The sequence below is a fragment of the Cottoperca gobio genome, chromosome 14, assembly GCF_900634415.1.
Source record: "Cottoperca gobio chromosome 14, fCotGob3.1, whole genome shotgun sequence".
Classification (NCBI taxonomy): Eukaryota; Metazoa; Chordata; class Actinopteri; order Perciformes; family Bovichtidae; genus Cottoperca; species Cottoperca gobio.
In genome coordinates this window covers 6,544,336-6,563,985 of record NC_041368.1, presented here as the reverse complement: position 1 = coordinate 6,563,985, position 19,650 = coordinate 6,544,336, and the positions used below count along the sequence as shown (strand labels likewise).

The 19,650-nt window shown below is 40.0% G+C and overlaps 3 protein-coding genes across 3 annotated transcripts; 2 read left to right on the top strand and 1 right to left on the bottom strand.

Moving 5' to 3' along the window:
• The first annotated feature begins 728 nt into the window (after positions 1-728).
• Positions 729-11,441, top strand: p2rx5 (purinergic receptor P2X, ligand-gated ion channel, 5). Its single transcript, XM_029448720.1, has 12 exons — positions 729-896; positions 2,400-2,550; positions 3,059-3,130; positions 3,245-3,320; positions 3,776-3,860; positions 4,046-4,126; positions 5,776-5,917; positions 7,951-8,084; positions 8,180-8,273; positions 8,360-8,425; positions 9,137-9,225; positions 9,342-11,441. The coding sequence occupies exons 1-12, from the start codon at positions 766-768 to the stop codon at positions 9,592-9,594; spliced, it is 1,374 nt and encodes a 457-aa protein (XP_029304580.1). The 5' UTR covers positions 729-765; the 3' UTR covers positions 9,595-11,441.
• emc6 (ER membrane protein complex subunit 6) lies at positions 10,680-12,711 on the bottom strand. The gene is made up of 2 exons (XM_029448721.1): positions 12,511-12,711; positions 10,680-11,440 (listed from the first exon to the last, which is right to left on the bottom strand). The coding sequence occupies exon 2, from the start codon at positions 11,405-11,407 to the stop codon at positions 11,075-11,077; it is 333 nt and encodes a 110-aa protein (XP_029304581.1). The 5' UTR covers positions 11,408-11,440; positions 12,511-12,711; the 3' UTR covers positions 10,680-11,074.
• A 2,478-nt stretch (positions 12,712-15,189) lies between these two features.
• Positions 15,190-19,349, top strand: shpk (sedoheptulokinase). The gene is made up of 7 exons (XM_029448296.1): positions 15,190-15,367; positions 15,469-15,610; positions 16,468-16,642; positions 16,728-16,880; positions 17,015-17,190; positions 17,670-17,870; positions 18,254-19,349. Exons 1-7 carry the CDS (start codon positions 15,230-15,232, stop codon positions 18,667-18,669), a joined length of 1,401 nt encoding a protein of 466 aa, XP_029304156.1. The 5' UTR covers positions 15,190-15,229; the 3' UTR covers positions 18,670-19,349.
• Positions 19,350-19,650: the final 301 nt, after the last annotated feature.

Sequence of the window (19,650 nt, the reverse complement as noted above, 5' to 3'; positions counted from 1 at the left end):
ATAGAAGTGCAATGCTAAATTGGTGGAGTACTCTTTTAAGGTTTTTTAAAGGCAGTCATTGGTGCAGAAACTGTCTAGAGTTGCATAATTTAAAAACAAACTACAAGCGCTTATAAAGTTGCATTTATTGTCATTTCTGGATACATTTAATTTGCACCGGAACCTGTTTTCAGTAGGGTGAGCTGCAAACAACAAACGTGTGAGTTCTTACAGGAGCCCAAAGTCTTTGGTTCAGAATGTTTAGAATAAACAACTGACAGATGTAGAACATTTTATTAAAAAAATTTATTTGGTTTTCAGCCGACAATATATGCTGTAATTTAACATGTGGGTCTACAGAACATAAAAGAACATACTGTGTGTGCGCACAATTGTTTCCCATGGCTATCCTCCCCCCCTCCCGTTGCACTGTAGCCTACTGTTTGTTTTACCAATCCCAAATGAAAAATAATTTGCAGTAACTTTATTTTTAGAGTAGGCCATGTTAGGATTTTTAAAGCAATATTAGCATAAGTATAATATAAAGTAAATATGAATTTATCATTTAGGCTCCTGCCCCACATAGTTTTGTGAATTTGATGTCAGAAAAATAACTTCATATCAAGCAATCCTCCAGTTGCCTCACAGTGGTCTTTTTGAGGATACGGTGCTGGTGTTCTGCAGCCGCTCTCTCAGTGGGATTGGCATGACAAGTGAAACTCAAGCAGTTGTAAATATCAGCTGGGAGCTGCTCTCTGTCTCACTCGGGTCCACTGTGCGGGCGGAATGGCAGGCTGGGGACTCTTCTTCGTGTCTCTGCTCAACTACAAGACAGAGAAATATGTCATCGCCGAAAACAGGAAAATCGGGATATTATTTAGACTCTATCAGCTGGCCGTACTGGGATACATAATCGGGTAAGGTACAATGCATGATTTTAGAAAGTGATTCACAAAGTTAAAAATAGCGTTGACTTTGTTGCTTTTAAAGTGGCAGCGGCACAGAGATTCTAAGTTTGTAAAAATGTCTCAGAAAGAGTTGCTGGTGGATTCATTATTGTGTCAAATTGCTGTAGAGACAGGAAGCTCTGTCACTGAGTGATGTCATGCTGATGTATGTAAGAGGAATGATGAAAAGTGAGCAGGTGACTGACGATGAGGGTTCATAGTATCTGGTTTGACCTTTCAAACTTAATTGTTGTAAAATGGCAACTTTAGTGGCTTCAGGGTGGTTATAAAATCACATCTGACTGTACGGCATGTAGGGAGAGCTGCTCATGTTCACATGATCTAGTTTTATTGCCATGCAGTGGTGGAATGTAACTAAGTACTAAAGTAATGTACTTAAGTAGTACATTTTGAGGTACTTGTACTTTACTCAAGTCTTTTCTTTTAAAACCACTTTCTACTTTTACTCCACTACATCTCAGAGGGAAATATTGTACTTTTTAATCCACTACATTTTTCTGACAGCTTTAGTTACTACAGATTAAGTTTTTTACATGCAAAACACATGGAGAATTTATAAAATATGTTTTATTATATCTATATTGTATAATATAGATAATTTGTGTATACACTTGTATAATATATTAATGTATAATATATAACAGTTTATACAAGTACATCTGAAATGATTAATCAATCAATCTATTGACAGGAAATTAATTGAAAAAACTATTTTGATCATTTAAGTAATTTCAACAAAATGTCATGTTTCCAGTTTCAAAAATATGAAGATTTGCTGTTTTTTTAACGTTGGTTGGACAAAACAAACATTGTGAAGATGTCAATTTGGGTTCTGAGTACGTATATACAAATTCATACACACACAAGATGCAAACAAAAGACTGAACAGAACAAAACAAAATCCAGAACAGAGAGCAGTTAAAACTAGAGGAGTCATGAGATGGAGGAAGGAGTTCAGCAGGGGAAAGCAATCTTAAAGAGGTGGGCTTTAAGGGCTTGCTTGAAGGATGGTAGGGTGGTATATCATTGTACAACATTCACAGGGGCCATTTTTCTATATTGAGTACTTTTACTTTGAATACTTTATAACATGTTTAAGGCAAGGCTTTTATTTGTAACAGACCATTTTTACATTGTGGCATATGTACTTTAACTGAAGTAAAGGATCTGAATACTTCTTCTCCCACTGTTGCCATGCCACATCTTTGTGCTGTTTTGTGCATATTTAATTCACTAGATGCTGCTGGTGTATGTGCAAAAATAGTTCAATATAGTTCCTGTGGCGATTTCTAAAAAGTATTCTCTGATTTAGTCTAGGATACATTTACCCATTAACATTACTCTTTTATTTGCCACATTCCGGTGAACACACTTAATGACACTTGTAATGCTGATAAAAAATGACCAAACACTGAAACATAACGAATTGTGGCGTTTGGATGAATGTCTCAGGTGGGTGTTTGCGGTGAGGAAAGGTTACCAGGAGAGAGAAGAGGCCGTCCAGACTTCAGTCATCACCAAGCTTAAAGGTGTTACACTGACCAACAGCTCCCAGACAGGGCTTCACCTGTGGAGTGCTGAGGATTACGTCATACCGCCGAATGTGAGTCTGTCTGTCTGTCTGTCTGTCTGTCTGTCTGTCTGTCTGCCTGTCTGTCTGTCTGCCTGTCTGTCCGTCGGTCTGTCTGTCTGTCTGTCTGTCTGCCTGTTTAAAGTCAAGACAGAAAAGTCCAGAGTCAAGTCCCAAGTCAAGACAGTTAAGCCCCTAGTCAAGTCCAAAGTCCTAAACTTTGAGTTTTGATTCCTAAACAAATGAAGTTGACTGGATGCTGTTGGATTGGTTCAAACAAAGGGAATCAGGGGAATTAAGTGTCAACTAGCTAGGAATGATAGCGTAACATTAAACATTATCTATCTCTATCCATCAGAGACCTCCCCAATTAGTGTCCTGTCAGGAGAGATTATGAAGCTATTGAGTGTCTGCTTCAGCGGATATCATTAGCCTCGGCATTTGTCGCCACAGATTAAACAATATCGAACTTCTCAGGAGTGTAATTTGTTTAACCTTTTGCTTCTCGATCTCACTGTCTGGGCTTAATTTTATTTTGTAGGGTGAGCAGGTGTTCTTCATAGTAACAAATTACATAGAGACACCCAACCAGAGGCTGGGGTTCTGCGCTGAGGTAAGTATGTATGCAGAGGAATCTCATTTCCCCCCAACCTAATATTTGATATTACTGTAGGTTACACTGTGCTAGATTACCATGTCCACACAATTTCATTTTCACATCTCACAGAGTTTCAAAGTGCCAAATGGACGATGTCAAAGTGATGATGACTGCGTTGAGGGGGAGGCTGTAATAGCTGGCCATGGTGAGGATCATTCATTGCACTAAACTCAAAATCTGAATAGTTGATGTTCTGTATGATAGAAAAATAATAGTTTCAGTCTTGATGCAGTCCCACAGTTTTTACATTCAAATAACTCATTTATATATTTTTAGTTTTAACATAGGGCTGTCAAGATATCTATAGAAAAACAAAAATTCTATCAGTGAAATTCATCTTTAACTTTTTGCGAGAAAGGAAAGAAACGGAAATGGAAACGTATTATCATACGTGTATTATTAACATGATATCAATATTTCATATTTTAAGTATCACGGTTATTGTCAATAAACAAAGCATATCACGACACCATTCTGTCATACATAAATATAACACATTTCATCACACAACAGTACACACACTATTTAAATTTGTCTTATTTTAGCGTAAACTTTCTTCAAGCTTCACCCCGCTTAGAATCTTTGCTCTCTCTTCGTCAGGAATAAAGACCGGGTTGTGCTTAAACAGCACTGGGACCTGTGAGATTCACGCCTGGTGTCCTGTTGAACACAGCAAGAGACCCAGGTGAGACCCTCTCCTCTCTTGCAGAACTTTGGAAATCTGCCATTTTGTGCTAATACATTGACACTCGCTCAGATCCCTCATAGGGGCCGAGATATTTCACAGGTTCTATTTATTACTAATGCAGCCTGTCAGCTCCACTTGTTTTGTTTTTACTTCACACAGCTACCTCTCTCTTTCACTTCCAGAGAGCCCCTACTGAGCGAAGCAGAAAACTTCACCATCTACATCAAAAATTTCATCAGGTTTCCAAAGTTTGAATTCTCCAAGTAAGTGGTTGTTGAGTGGTGCTGATTGCGTGTGGTTTCAAGGCATCATGACATAGACCACTGAGTGAGCTGAGGGGGATGTACATGCCCCAATGGCTGCTTTAAATAGTTTTAGGGTGCAGAGAGCCTTCTATTTATACCAGCCTGTGCATTACACTCAGTGAGACAGTGAAACAGTCATCTGATACGTCCTTGACAGCGGGCCTTGCCCCGGACAGGTGCCGATCAAATGGGGGGCTATAGCCCAGGGAGCTGTGCTGTCCTCTCTGCTGTCGTCTGTTCAAGTCCTCCAAGAAAGCAGCGAGATACCACAAGCCACAGCTAATTCATCAGTCAGGATCTTATTCTAATTACAAAGCCAACTATCTTAATATATTTCCTGACTAATCTGTATATGCATATGCTTAATGGGGATTGGCTGGTGATACAAATCCTTCTTACTGTAATGGGTGTTACTCGAAATGGCTGGCAGGACTGCGCCTCTTACAGTGTGACACATCTAGTTATGCTCTGTGCTTAGAGCCAGAGGGCATAATGGTGTCAACAGCATACACATACTGTATACAGTAAACTCTACAGTTCAGTCAGAAATGATGGTATTAAAGGGATAGTTTGAATTTTGAATAAGGTAGTAATACATAATCAGTGCATTCCCCCAGTTTGGAGAAACAGACAGGAGTTACAGAATGTACTGCTGTGGACGGGGTCAGCAGAAAAACACATTTTAGCCACTTAAGAAAAAGACCACCTAAAAAATCAATATAGTTTAAGTGTATGCTTTTGAAAAAATATTTTCACCGCTTTGCCTTGCTGTCAGACAGCCCTTTCCAACGGGAAACTGAAGCCGTTATATCCATTTATGCTCTCACCAAAGCCACCAGACTCCATTGACAAAAACAGTAATTTTACCAAGCATTCCGAACAAAGTCACACAATAACACAAACAAACTAACCGATCAAGTCCGAGGTAGACCAACAGCTCCCGCATTCTGCGACGTAAGACTCCCCGTGAGAAAGGGCTGTCTGACGGCAAGTTACAGAAATTTAAATATTATAAATATACTCAACACACTTAAACTGAATAATCCTTTTTTTTTAGGTGAGCCTTTTGTTAGGTGGCTAAAATGTCTTTTTGAATCGCCCCCGTACACAGGAGTACATTGCTTTTTCTCCCGTGCCGTAACTCCCGTCTGTTTCTCCAAACTGTAGGCGTGCGACCGCCATCTACTGTAAACTACATACATACATACATGTATATGTATACATTGACTATGCATAAGTACCTCATACAACCCCACTTCAAAACATCCAAACTATCCCTTTAAGCAGTAATGGAGTCTAAGATTAAAGATTGAAAGGTCAAACATGCCAATATGAGAAGTTGAGAGAATTCTGTGACTCTGAAGTGGCAGGACCAGGTGTTTCCTAGTCTGTTTCTGTCCCTCCAGCACTTCTTATGCCACACATGAAATCCTAGTAACTCTAGTTAACTTCAGAGGAAGGTTTACATGATTATTTTCTGGGTTAGGAAAATTGGCCTTTTCAATAGATGGACTCACTAATACTTAATGTGGAAATAGAACTGCTTTCTATAATTCCTGAAAATATAATGATACAAGAGCTTCATGTCTGCTGTATTGATCTCTTAGGTCCAACGTCCTTGAAACCTCTGACGAAAGCTACCTGAAAGGATGCTCCTTCGACAGAGAGAGCCACCTGTACTGCCCCATCTTCCGCCTCGGAGATCTGGTCAGCTGGACTGGACATGACTTCCAGGACATGGCCTCTATGGTACAATGAGTGATAATGTGCTGGTTATGACTGCGTGTGGGAGTGATTTCAATTACTGGATTCCTCCCAGTAATTTGGTAATGCACCATAATAGACCATCACATTTATGAAATATGGAAATGAATTTTAGCTGCTTGTGTTTGCAATAATAACTGCAGAAAGACACTTGTGCTCCTCGTTGAATAAAAAAAAATATATATTAATGTGATCATAGCTATTATTTATTGACAAGGATGCGTGTCAGCCATTTTGAAAGGAATCAGAACAAAAGCTGTTTCTTTTCATCCCTCTATGATGGTAGATCTCTTGAGGAGATTATCGGGGACATCTAGATTTTGCAGGCAACATTTGATACCCAAATCTTTCTCTCTCTACTTCCTGTTGATATACAATAATGGAAATGGGGATGATCTGCATGCACTGCAAGCTTATTTGGTTCTGTGGTTTTGCAGCAGAGGAGTGTCATATTACAATAAAACAAAAAATAGAATTAAAGAAATGACTTCCATACTTTGTTCACATGATAGCAACTAAACCATCTTCTTCTTTTATAAAAAGGGGCTTTTTTGCCTTTATTAGTACAGCTGAAGATAGACAGGAAAGGGGGAGAGAGAGGGGACGACATGCAGCAAAGGTCCATAGGTCAGATTCAAACCTAACCTCAGTACATGCCCCAACTAAACCAACTTCATAAAAACCTCTGATGAGGAAGGCCACAAGAAATGGCCAAAAGCTCTGGAAAAAACAAGCAAGTTGACCTTGTGACAAGTAATTTTTCCTTTCAACATTATTTGTAATGCATTTCTTAAGACACACCCATAGTCCACCAGCTCATGTTGCCTGATTAGACCTCTTCTCCAGACTGTATGCGCAGCGTGTGCATGATTGACAGCTCTCTTACTCCCACTTTGTTGCACCTGTTAGGGGTAGTACGATTTACAACATTAACATATTTTGTCACATTTGACATGTCACAGTAGGTAAATCTCAGGTGTAGGTAATAAAATGAATTCCATTTGGCTGCTCCAGTTTCAGGCTGGCTCACTGTCACACTGTCTTGGCTTACTGGGACACTTGGATGGAATGGAGCCATTATTATTGTTATTAGTAACCTGTGCTGTGAAAAATGCCTTTTTTGTTGTGAAAAGGCATATTATTATTGGTCCATATACTTTGGTGACATCATATAATTCCCAGCATAGCATCACCCACCTTCAATCTTATTGACCCTTGTGCCTCACTTTTAAAAAGTTGCTCTGATGTCCATGCCCATGTCAGAAAACTGCCATAAAATCATATATTAATATTATTTTCTACTTTCACTGAGTTAAATCTTTTAACCAACTTCAACCCTGATCATCACTACCAAATATTCATTATTTGTTTTACAATTGTAACCCTTTATATGGCTGTTTGTTTACATAATGCCACTGTTGCTATGACAAAGAAACCACCCACATCAATTGAATTATTTTCTATATACTAAATGCTGGGGATTTGTTTTTTCAGTCCGGGACATGTATCTGGGATTTAGCAACAGCATTGTTCCACAAACTTCCACTTGTTACCTTAGAGGACAAAAAATCCTAGAAAATAGCATGTATTTGTCCCATAGGGCAAACATGAGAAACTGGCTCAATCTGGTGCAAAATAATTAAAACTACAATTTTGAAACCAGGGCTGTAGATTGAAAGCCTGATATAACAGAATGCATGATTTTATCCTGTAATAGCTGTGGGGATTAAGTGGTTTTAATGAGGACATTTTTGTCCTTAAGCGTCTGACTGTCTATATCTTGGCTAAGCATTTTATTATAGACTTATTATTGGAGCTGAGGTTGAACTTCTGAAATTGGATTATATATATTTATTTATATATATATATATATGTGTGTATTAACACAGCCAAAATGATCGCTATACAGAGTTTAGAATCTAAAGGAAACAAACCTGAAGTGTGTCAGTATAGCCAAGAGCTGCAGTAACATGTGTGAGGCTGCTCTAAAATTCACAGACATTGTTTTTGTCCATCAGGGTGGATCTGTTGGTATTCTTATTGAGTGGAACTGTGACCTGGATAAGGACTCTTCACGGTGTAATCCAGAGTACAGCTTTACACGCTTAGATATAAATTTAAACAACTCGGTCACATCAGGATACAACTTCAGGTATGTCCCTCCAGGCATTCAACACGAAATAAATCAGCCCACTGCCTCCACTCGGTTCTCTGTACCTCACCTGTTTCTGATTTCTGCCCCTCCAGATATGCCAGATATTTCAAGGATCAAAATGGTGAAACCTTTCGCACTTTGTATAAAGTGTATGGGATTCGCTTCGATATAATGATCAACGGCCAGGTACTGCAGTGATATGATCCGTTATTTTTCTAAAGGAAATACATGATTCTGGTAATAGACAGTGAATGCTTGTTATTGTTTTGCAGGCTGGGAAATTCAATATTGTTCCCACAATAATTGCCATTGGTTCGGGTGTTGCCCTGCTGGGTGCAGTGAGTAGTTTACTTACATATTATGTTGATTTGTCAGTGAATAATAGGCACAAATAAGATGCAAAGATTTCATATCACAGTGCTACTACAGGGTGAATGATGATGACCAGTAACAACAATAATAATGATTCTTTGCAGCTTGGTATTATGGTAACACTTTCTATAACGTCCATGTCTATAATGCATAATAAACATAATGTGTTACAATCTGCTTATATCACTATATAACTATATTTAATAGCATAACTGTTATGACCAGTTAAACAAAAATGTTTTGGGTTGTTCTTGCATAGATTTATATTTTTTTAAACTCAAATAATGAGAGCTTATAGTGACTTATAACCAGCTAGTAATGTATTGTATCTGCCTATACCTCCGAAATGTCATTACTTCACTTAAAGCCCCCAATGACCACTTAGAGTAACTTATAATCACATTATAAGGCATTTAAAAAAAATATTCTAACGTACTATGAACATTTTAATGCGCTATGATCCTTGCCAGCAATTTTTAAGTATTATGAGACTTGACTTTGTGTCATTATAAAATACTTTGTGTTATGATTATTGTAATAAAGCATTATGAATGTTTATGAGAGCTTTATAACTATAATTATACTTTGCTATAAGCAGATTATAAGGCATTCTAAGTATGTTTATAATCTCTTAGAAAGCACAACAGATATTATATATATATATTATTTTTTTTCAGGGAGCCTTTGCATGTGATATGATACTACTGTACATGATGAACACAAGCTCCTTCTACCGAGATAAGAAGTTTGAAATCATCAACTTTAAGTATGACTTACTGTATTTACACAAACTTTAATGATGGACCTTTTTTAAATCAGCCATTTTTCCAAACCTTGATCATAACATTTATTGGCACATCTCTCTCACACTGTATGTAACAGGAAAGACCGGACCAAACCCAAGGACGGGAGGACAGGACACCGGGAAAAGAGATCTAGGAAACCGGCTGCAGACAAAGAAGCTGGCAACTCCACTAATAAGCCAGAGGAAACTGATGCCACCTTAGAGAGCCAGCTGCCTGAGGACAAACGGGGTCCCACCGTTCCACGCAACACAGGACAGCGATATTCTGCCATTCTCTCTTCCCAAGGAGCAGAGCCGAAGCATCACATCACCTTCTCTTCGCACAATTAAGTTTGCAGGCAGAGCAAGGCAAATCACCTGCAGTGGTCTGCAAGAGGTGGAACCAAAAAGCCGGACTGACGTCTACTTCTCACCTACTGGCAAGACTGCTGGCATGCCACTAACTTAAATGATGCTTGTCCTGACTAAAGATATGTCGGTCCAGAGAAATGTTAATGTGTGCAAGTGGGCCAGGACACTGATGTAGAAATACACAGAAAGATGTTTTTCAGAGGCTGGGTCAGGGTCCAAAGCTTGGATGTTGGAGATTACAACAGGTCCATAAATGGTGATATGCAAAAGTACTGTGGTACTGATACTATTAGCTGAGTGACATAAAATGATTAATCTAAGACTTTGAGTGTATTGCCAAATATTTGCTAATAACTGCTTTACAAATGGAAATTGTAATTTTGTTTCATGTCATACAATCAATACGAATAGCTTTTTTGGCTGTTGATCAGACTAATTAAGCATTATTTCCAGTTTGAGTGATATATGATGGGCCTTAGTTTCTATTTTTGCCATTTATGGACTAAGTTATAAAAATCACAGCAAAAATACATGAGAGGAATCATGGACCTCAAATGCAGGATTAAGTAAAATAGACATTGTAGACTGACCGTAAAATTATTTCTGCTTAATCAGTTTGCAAAATACCTTCTAAAGAGAAAATGTTTTGGACACTTGGACGCAACATGTAAGAAAATGTGTGACCTGTCTTAATTGTTATTTCAGTCGGATGTCTCATGTGCCCGTGTTGTGACAGGAATTTGAGGGATGTGTTTCCTGCTGTATGTTGATATCGGCCATTGAATGGCAACTACACAATCTTAGTCATGACAGAATTCACTGAAGCTGTGGAAAGCAGCCATGATGGGCTTCAAGTCTACTGTGAGTGTACAGGTTCACTGCTGATGCACTGGCTGATTGTTAATGAATGGTGCAAGTAATTGGAAGAATGTGGACTCCTTCTCGTTTGTTCTTCCCGTTACTATTTATAGAAAGGTCTTTATGGTTGGACACAAATGTATTTGTCATGTTTATTTGATGTCACTGCCTGAAAGACAAACCGATGAATAATGTATACAAACAAGTTGTACAGAGGTATTTATTTAGTAATCAGATTTGTTATAATTTAATCATAGTATTGTACATGAAATGCAATGCAAAGTGCTTACACCTTGTTAGGAAGTAATCCGTTTTGATCTGTTACACTACAACCTACGTTATCATAACCATGGCTCTCATCCTGAGCGCAGAGCAGGAGTTACAGGTTGAATAAAGTCATTACTAAATGTGGAGCAGAAAGGATAAGAGAACAATTTATTCTGCATACTATAATTATTGACACATCCTCTGTTTAATCAACAGTTCATAATGGAATAAGTCCTTTACTAATGGCTTATCTACAAACAGCAGGGCAGACAATATTATTAGTTTACGTAGCATTAGATAGGACTAATTTGGGGTTATTTTGTGTCAGTTCATTCTAGTACACATGCACCATTCCATAGAGGAAAGTCCAGAACAGGACATAAGTGAAAAGACCTCCGACAAGGCCCCCGGTGAAGAGCAGCCGCCGCGATTTGAAGCATTTGTTCCATCGACGTCCGGCCTTGAGAATGAGCAGCAGAGAGAGGAGAAAAGAGGCGAGGAAATAAAAAATGAAGCCATACAGTCCAGTCAGCCCGAGGATGCCAGCGGTTGCGCCGGACAGAGCGGAGACAGAGGTGCGGCAGTAGTCCAGCACGGCGGCGTTTCCTCTCACAGCTACTTCGCTGATGAACTGCGGTCCCTCACGCTTGGCTAAAATTCCTGCCATCCTGCTCTGGTCAGCTATTACAGGAAAGTCCTCCTGTTTCAGGAGAGATTCAGACACAAATAGGTACATTTACTCAAATTATCCTAACCCTGTACAGTTTTGAAATACTTGTTTTGCTGCACTACATTTATTTCACAGCTTCGCAGCTAAAGATTTTATGTACAAAACCTTAACTATGAGATAGTCAAATGTGATGGATTACAGAATAAAAAAAACTCAAAATAAAAATGTTAAAATCAACTCCGCCTCAAGCAGCTAAATTAAACAAATGCTGCTTACACATTACTCTACCAGCAATAATACAATATAGGATTAAAAAGGATTAAAGTTTCTTCAAGGTGAGGTCTTTAAATGTCTTTGCATGAAAAATTACTTTAACGATTAATCTATGATAATGAAGAAAAATAAAAGCCACTTTATTTTAATCTATTAGCCTCTAATAGATTAGTCGCCTAATCGTTGCACCAATTACACTTTCTACTGCATGATGAATTCTATTGCTATAATTATTAACATTTGATGATAACGCGTATACGTATTATGCTTTAATACCATTTCGAAAACCGGACTTTTAAACGAGTATTTTTACACGGTCGCAAACATTTTACACGTTTTAAGGATCATAAAGCCATATTCCACTTCCACTACTAAAAAGGAAGGCCATTGCTACATTAGAATAGCTCATTTGTACAGGCCTTACAGACGTCAGTAGGTTAACGTATTCATTAGACATTTTAACAACCACTAGGAAGGGGAAACAAATACAAAACTCAACAAGTTTCGATACATTTAAAGCCCTCGAATACGAGACAAAGACAAAAGGAAAAGCTGTCAGTCAGCCTTGATCGATGTTAGCTTAGCTAATTACTGACCACAATAAATCAAAGTAGCTAACGTTAGATAATATACCTACAACATAAAGCGTTGCAACAGAAACAGATACCAGAAAGAGACAACAACGGACGACACTTCAGTCAGTAGAGCATTATTATTAAACTAAACACAGTACTGTACGACCCCGGGTGGTAGCCTACGGCGCTAACATGCTAGCATTATTAGCTAGTCCTCCAGGCTGCTCGCTGACAAGAACTGATGATTCTCACCAGAAAAAACGCAGAGACTCGTCGGCTCCTCACAGTGCGATTACAAAAACATAATCTGTAATAATAACTTCACAGACTTGGATATACGATTGTTTTAAGGAATGTCAGCTGAGATGGCACGGAAACAGCACATTCATTCTCGTTTGGATAACACTTCCAGGCAAGAGTCGGCCATGTTTCTTTGCAGTGCATTGTGGGCACAGCCAGCGTAAGAATCAGATGTGGTGCGTTCTTAGCACATTAAAGAGTAGGACATTGTAGCTTCTAGGGAAGAATACCTTCAAGCTTGATTACTGTCATTGGGTGAGCATACAGGGAAATACAAGATTTAAAATATCCAGCTCTACTGGTTAAACAACTCATAACCACATCCAACAGAAAAACTATTTGAATTGAGGTTACTATTGCAATTCATTTTCAGGGCAACATAGATAGTGTGCAAACACGTGACAAAACTGTGTGTCATATGCGTGAGACGCCATGTTGGATGACTCATACAACTCCGACTTCTTCAAAGTATTGTGACTCTCTGGAGTCCTCTGCAAAGGCAAGATTCAAAGAAAAAAGTCCAAATTTGCGGCCGTGACCCGTACACGCTAAAGCCGTCGGATTATATTGAGGATTTAGATTCATTACCGCCGATTGAATATCCGGATATTGTGAACTACCTTGTGCTACAAACGTCGTGGGCAACCAACGCACAAATGAAGGCATACAAGAGCTTAGATGCTTATAATTTCTTTGTTTCTGGCTGGGTTAGTGGTCTTCTTACCAAACCACTGAAAGATGACAGGGTGCTCGTCCATGCCCGTGTAAATCACTCTCAAAGAGCTCGAGATACACCGCTCACTCGCCATGCGAGTGAGAAGAGTGGCAATGTTATCCTCACACACTGTGATTGTATGGCTGGATTAAGTGAAGTATGTTCTCACATTGGTGCTTTGCTTTTCGCAAGTGAAGTAGTCTCAAGAATAAGCCAAACAAAAACATGCACAGAAGAAAAGAGCAAATGGCTGCCATCACATGTAAAGAAAGTGCCTTATTTACCAGTCAGCGATATGGAGAAGTAAAGTCTTACAGTGTTCGGGTATATCATAAGCACAAATGTTTAACGTAAACATTGAAAACATAGCTTTAGCATGAGCTCTTACCAGATATAAAGTGGACGCCACACACACGGGTGAATTGTGCTTTTTCTTCTGTTAAATCCTTACGAGTTATGTTGCTAAACCACAGCTGACGGCGTTCGGTAGACAGTAATTCATCCCTCTTTTGTGGATCGTTGTTTTTGATGATTTTAGGAAATCTAAAGAACCGTTTCTCTTGGTCACGAGTAGCGTTATTACCACAATTATACACTGCGCACACGACTGGCATTTTCTTTCAATCTTAGACGTTTAAATACAAAGAAAATTACGAAGCGTTGCAGCAACTCACACGTGAACGGGCGCCGTCTTGGTTTTGTATATCATCCAACATGGCTGATTTACGGGTTGGGACGTAAGCGTGACGTCACATGCACACGATCTATAGGTTTTGTTTCTTCTTTTCTTTCTCCCTTAGGCTAGATCGCATATACAAATAAAAAACAATAAACAGCAGTACCCCAGACGTGCAATCAACCCTTCACAAGGATGATATTTCACCATATCATATGGTGATATCAATGGAATGACTTCATTCCATTCAGGTGAGCCATGATACATAATAGCCTACCACAAACCAGTCACTTTTCCACCCATTTTGAGGACAGAGTCGTCTGTACTTTCTGAGAAGGCTGGGGTCCTTCAAAATCTGCAAAGAAACTGCTGTTGCTGTTCTACCAGTCTGTGGTGGCCAGCGCTCTCTTCTATGCTGTGGTGTGTTGGGAGGAGCAGCAAGAAGAGGGACGCTGGGCGGCTGGACACACTGGTGAGGAGGGCTGGCTCTGTAGTGGGCAGAGCTGGACTCCCTGGTGACAGTAGCTGAGAGAAGGACCCTTGATAAACTGTTATCCATCCTGGACAACGCCCACCACCCTCTGCACAGCACATTCACCCGACAGAGGAACGTGTTCAGCGGCAGACTGCTGTCCCTGTCCTGCTCCACAGACAGGCTCAATAACTCTTCTGTCCCCCTGGCCATAAGACTGTACAACTCCTCTTGGTGATGGCAGGGGGATTCAAACCAAAACCAAAATCAGTGGTCAATGTTGCCGTGTATTTTTGTATTATAACTGTATTTTTACTTTTGTATTTCTAACAGCCTTTATCTCTTAATTTTATTTTTACTTACTTAAAATAAAAATATTTAATTGCAGGAGGGGAGGGCGGCAGATGTGTAATGTCATATGTCTTTTAAGCTAATGCTGAGGCTAATGCCTAAATTTCCCTAGGGAACAATAAAGTATCTATGTATCTATCTATCTATGTTGCATCTCTTCCTGGTTGGAGTCCCTTCGAGTGAAATGTTGTAGGTGAAGACCAGTGGGGGGCCCTGACACTATGGGCTGCTGAGCCTGTTGGCGATAGGTCCGATCAGTAATGCATCCATGGGTTATTTGGGTCCACCTAAATAAAATGCAGTCATTATTCTGTAAGCGTTGTATGGCCAACCCAACGTTGGACGGTTGGGTGTAAGTTCTACATTTTCGATTTTCTTGAATGCAACAGAGTAGACTTTGCCTTGTCGTGGTGATGCCATACAGCTGAGTTTCCAAAGAACCTTTTCATCAGCAGCAATGTCTACCTATATACTGGGAATAGACGTGGGCACCACGTCGGTTAAAGCCGTGTTATTAGAAACTGGTTCCAGATCGGTGGTTGCAAGTCACGCTTTGCCAACTACGTCTGATATAGTCGACAAGAGCGGGATAAAGGTGAGCGCGTTCACGTATACCCAAAACTTGACCATTCAGCTCAGCACTGCTGTGTGTAGTCCCGTGTGTAACCTGGCTACTTATGTGTCCATGCCGCGCAGGCAAAAGAGCAGGAGACTGGCCGGATCATAGACACTTTGAACCGGTGCATCGACCTGCTGCCCGGAGACAAACTACAGAATGTCAGCACCATCGGGCTGTCCGGACAGATGCACGGGGTTTTATTCTGGAAAGCAACGAGCGGTAAAACTGCTACCTGCCTTCTGCTTACACACTCGCGTGTTATTTCATAAGGTCTGGTATATTGTGAAACAACGGCTGCGATACTTGAGTAGTTTGAGCATCAAAGAAACGGACATCTTCATTCTTGTAATGAAATATTAAGATATTGTAAAGGGAGATTATTTTTAGACCATATTAATTTGATGCCCCTCTCCCCCCCTCCAAATGTGCTGAAAACTTGTAAACAAGCATAATATTTGCTATTGCAGGTTAAGTAAAAAAACAAAAACATTAAAAAAAGAAAGACCCGTGACCCTGAAATAAACGAGCCCATGTTCAGGAGAATACAATACATGACAGAAAGCCCTCAGTGTATTTCAGTGTTTGGTAGAGTAATATTGTGGCCCGTATATTTGTACATTTGTGCAATCTGTACTTTATTTATAGTACGTTTTCACATGCTGCACAACATAAACATAGTATGCCATAGCACATGTTAATAGTATACATAAAGATGTGCTATGGCCTTTCTTTTTTTCTTTTCTTTTCTTTTAATTCCCTCCTTTAAAAAAATGCTAATTTACATTATTATTGTTATTAAATGTTGCCTGTACATATGTGTGTAGAGGGTTTGTATGTACTGTACGATATTATTATAAAACAATAAATACAGTAAAAAAAAGCAAAGAAAAAAGATGTAAAGCAACATCTCTCCTTATTTAGTCTGAATAAAAATCAACCAACCAATAAAAAAAAAAGATAATAGGTGTGTAATCAGAATACATCTATGCTACTGGGATGTCTATATATCCAAACAAAACCATTAAGTCAGATATAACTTATCTTGTAACTTATTTTTTGCATGTCTCTCCTTGCAGGTTGTGATTGGTCCAAGAGGGATTTCTTCACAACCAGAGACAGCAGTCAGCTCATCACCTGGCAGGATGGGCGCTGCAGCAGCAACTTCCTGTCCTCACTTCCAGAACCTGATTCGCATATCAGCGTGGCCACGGGCTTTGGCTGTGCAACAATCTTGTGGTACATGAGAAACAGGTCAGCATGTACTTTTTTTAAAATCCCACGTGGAGCTTTACTTGGTTTTGTGAAAGTGAAGTTAATATGTTTGGTTTCACTACAGGCCTGAGTTTCTTGAGGACTTCACAGTTGCAGGTACCATCCAGGACTATGTGGTGTCCATGCTGTGTGGTTTGGACGGCTGTGTGATGACGCCCCAGAATGCAGCCAGCTGGGGCTTCTTCAACACCTCCTCCAACCAGTGGAATATAGACATGTATGTAAAGAGCAGAACTTAATGTGCTATATGCATGAAACATGTTCTGCATGCTTGGTGTTAAAATGAAATCACTAAACGTTTTGGCACTGTAACCTACATAACAAGCCACCATGTGTGTGTGCATGCTCTAGTCTGAAGGGTGCTGGCTTCCCTTTGGGCCTGCTTCCTCTGTGTGTGCCATCTGGTGGCTTGGCGGGACAGACGTGCGCTGACTGGCATGGTGTCCCTGCTGGTACGCCAGTAGGGGCTGCCCTGGGAGACTTCCAGTGCTCGGTCTACTCCTGCATGAGTGCACGAACAGACGCAGGTGAAACAGTAGTAATTAATTAATTAAATAGTAATTTCTCAGGCTTAGGATCACATCTAATGTACTATGTGAATGCTGTACTCTTATACTGTTCCTACTCTTCAGATGAAAGAATCCTTTACGGCTGTACCATGACATGTTGCATCCATTAGATTTCTTCTTCTATAACACTCATAAGCAGTTTGTGAGACAATAGGCCCCTCGGCACAAATATGCAAAATGCCCCACCACCTCTTCTACATAGGAACAATAAACACAGACTTATGGTTATTTTGCCACTTTCCATTGTGAATACCTGTGCGGTCTCTTTGTGTCTCTTTGCATATGATTTGCACCTTTTTGTGTTTCTTTGTAGTCGTTTTATTACCAGCCTTTTGAGTCATCCTGGAGACCCCCCCCCCCTCTCGTGCATGTCTTGTCTGTAGCTGTTAGTTCATACGCCTCAGATGACGGTTTGTATCTTTCTCCTAATTTCTCAGTTCTTAACATAAGCACCTCAGCCCAACTGACCTTCGCCATGCCAGCTGACTTCAAACCTCCAGATATTCCTCAGCCTGCCTCCTCCATCTCCTACTTCCCCTACTTTGACGACTCGTACCTGTCGGTGGCGGCTTCGCTCAACGGAGGGAATGTACTGGCCACTTTTGTGGAGATGCTCACTTCCTGGATGAAAGAGCTTGGTTTGTATTCGTAACCATGCTTAATAACTCTAGTGCCCCTTTGACTTTTCATCTAACACCATCATCAGGTGAAAAAAAATAATGTTTGGGTTTAGTGTTTAGCTGAGCTAAGATGGTTATCATGGTTAACAAGATACCTGCTAAAAATCAGCATGTTAGCATTTTCTTTACGACAGCAGCGCTAACAGTAATAGGACTTGGAACCACAAGGGGGCAACGTTTTTTTATTGCCACTTAAATTCTGGAAATAACCAATAAGAATCCTTCTGATGTATATCGGACTGTAATAAGCATGACCCATTTCAAACCCCAACTAAAATGTAATCATTGCCATTTAAATAGTTTCATCCAAATGTGAAATTGCTCCTCCTGGTCCCTCACAGGTGCAGAGATGAGTGATTCGTGCTTATATGAGAAGCTGATTCATTGCGCCCTGAATCAGGAAACGAGCGAGCTGAGTGTGAGTCCTACTCTCCTGGGAGAGAGACACGACCCTCTCTGCCTGGGTCAAGTGACCAACATCTCCACTACCAATCTCTCTCTGGGTCATGTGACCAGGGCGCTGTGCCGCGGCGTCCTGGAAAACATCACCTCCATGATGCCTGCTGAGCGTCTGCAGCAGGCGGGGGTCTGCAGGATTGTAGGCAGTGGCAGCGCCATCGCCCGCAATGAGGTGCTGAGGCAGGAAGTGGAGAAGGTATTTCCTCAGCCGGTGGTATACGGACAAAACGCCGACTCTGCTATCGGAGTGGCCATGGTCCTCTGTGACCTAGTGAGAGTGGTGTACATGATTAAGTGAAGATTATAAAGTACCTTTATCGAATGGTATCGCTTTGCACGTTTTTACGTTACCTGAAAGCCACCATTGTTGCTTGTAAAATGCAACAATGCTTGTAATCATCATGCTGTAATCATCATGCTTGTAAAACTGTGGTAACACCAGCCGGCGCCTGCATTTCAAGGATGACCTGGAAGATCCTGAAAGATACCACAGCATTACCGCAGTTTTGCACCCAGCGGCTCGCTATCTCAGTTTTTTAAAGGGAGGGGTATTCAATTGGTTGCAATCTGTAACCGCAATGCTAGATGCCTCCAAATCCTACACACTGTCCCTTTTTTAATAAAACCATAGCTACTGTACTGCTTGTTATTGTTTATCAGCAAGGCCAGTGAGATGAGGTGTAGCAATGATTGATGTGCAATTCTGTAGGATTGTTGCCAGTAAGCTAATTGGTTAACGTCAGAGGATCAGAAACATTTACACTAAGAACCAGAGTACTCGTTCACTCACCACACTTTTATATGATATCTATATTTATGAATACTGCTCTCTTAATTTTAAGTCTTAATCTTACATTTTGAACTTCTGCCACTCTCTTGGTAGGTACGTTTCCTTGGATTTTGTCTGTTTTTAAAAGTTAATTTTGCTTACAGTTCTTGTCAACTTTGTTTTCAACATATAAACTGATGTTAAATTTGTGGTGCCTCTGCTGGTGCTTATTGTCGGGATTGGATGCTTGTTTCACGATTCTTCAGTGTAGTAAGAATCAAGGAGAACATATTTGGTCTGAACTGTGCAGATACAACTCAATGATAATTACAAAACATTAAAAGTTGTATGTGTGAAAGAAAATGTATTTGCATAACTTCAGATCATGGCAAAACAGGATTATAAATTGAATATGTCTAACAGAAATTCTGTTTATGATTTCATCATTTTATAGTTCACACCTGATACGATGGGATTATGGTACAAATAAAACAGTATTAATAATTAATC

Excerpts from the sequence above, each read along its gene's own strand:
- p2rx5 (XM_029448720.1), top strand. The coding sequence starts at position 766 with ATGGCAGGCTGGGGACTCTTCTTCGTGTCTCTGCTCAACTACAAGACA. Across the intron at positions 3,321-3,775 it reads GGCTGTAATAGCTGGCCATG|GAATAAAGACCGGGTTGTGC; the intron begins GTGAGGATCATT and ends TCTCTTCGTCAG. Across the intron at positions 8,274-8,359 it reads ATATAATGATCAACGGCCAG|GCTGGGAAATTCAATATTGT; the intron begins GTACTGCAGTGA and ends ATTGTTTTGCAG.
- emc6 (XM_029448721.1), bottom strand. The coding sequence starts at position 11,407 with ATGGCAGGAATTTTAGCCAAGCGTGAGGGACCGCAGTTCATCAGCGAA.
- shpk (XM_029448296.1), top strand. The coding sequence starts at position 15,230 with ATGTCTACCTATATACTGGGAATAGACGTGGGCACCACGTCGGTTAAA. Across the intron at positions 16,881-17,014 it reads AACCAGTGGAATATAGACAT|TCTGAAGGGTGCTGGCTTCC; the intron begins GTATGTAAAGAG and ends TGCATGCTCTAG. Across the intron at positions 17,871-18,253 it reads TTCCTGGATGAAAGAGCTTG|GTGCAGAGATGAGTGATTCG; the intron begins GTTTGTATTCGT and ends GGTCCCTCACAG.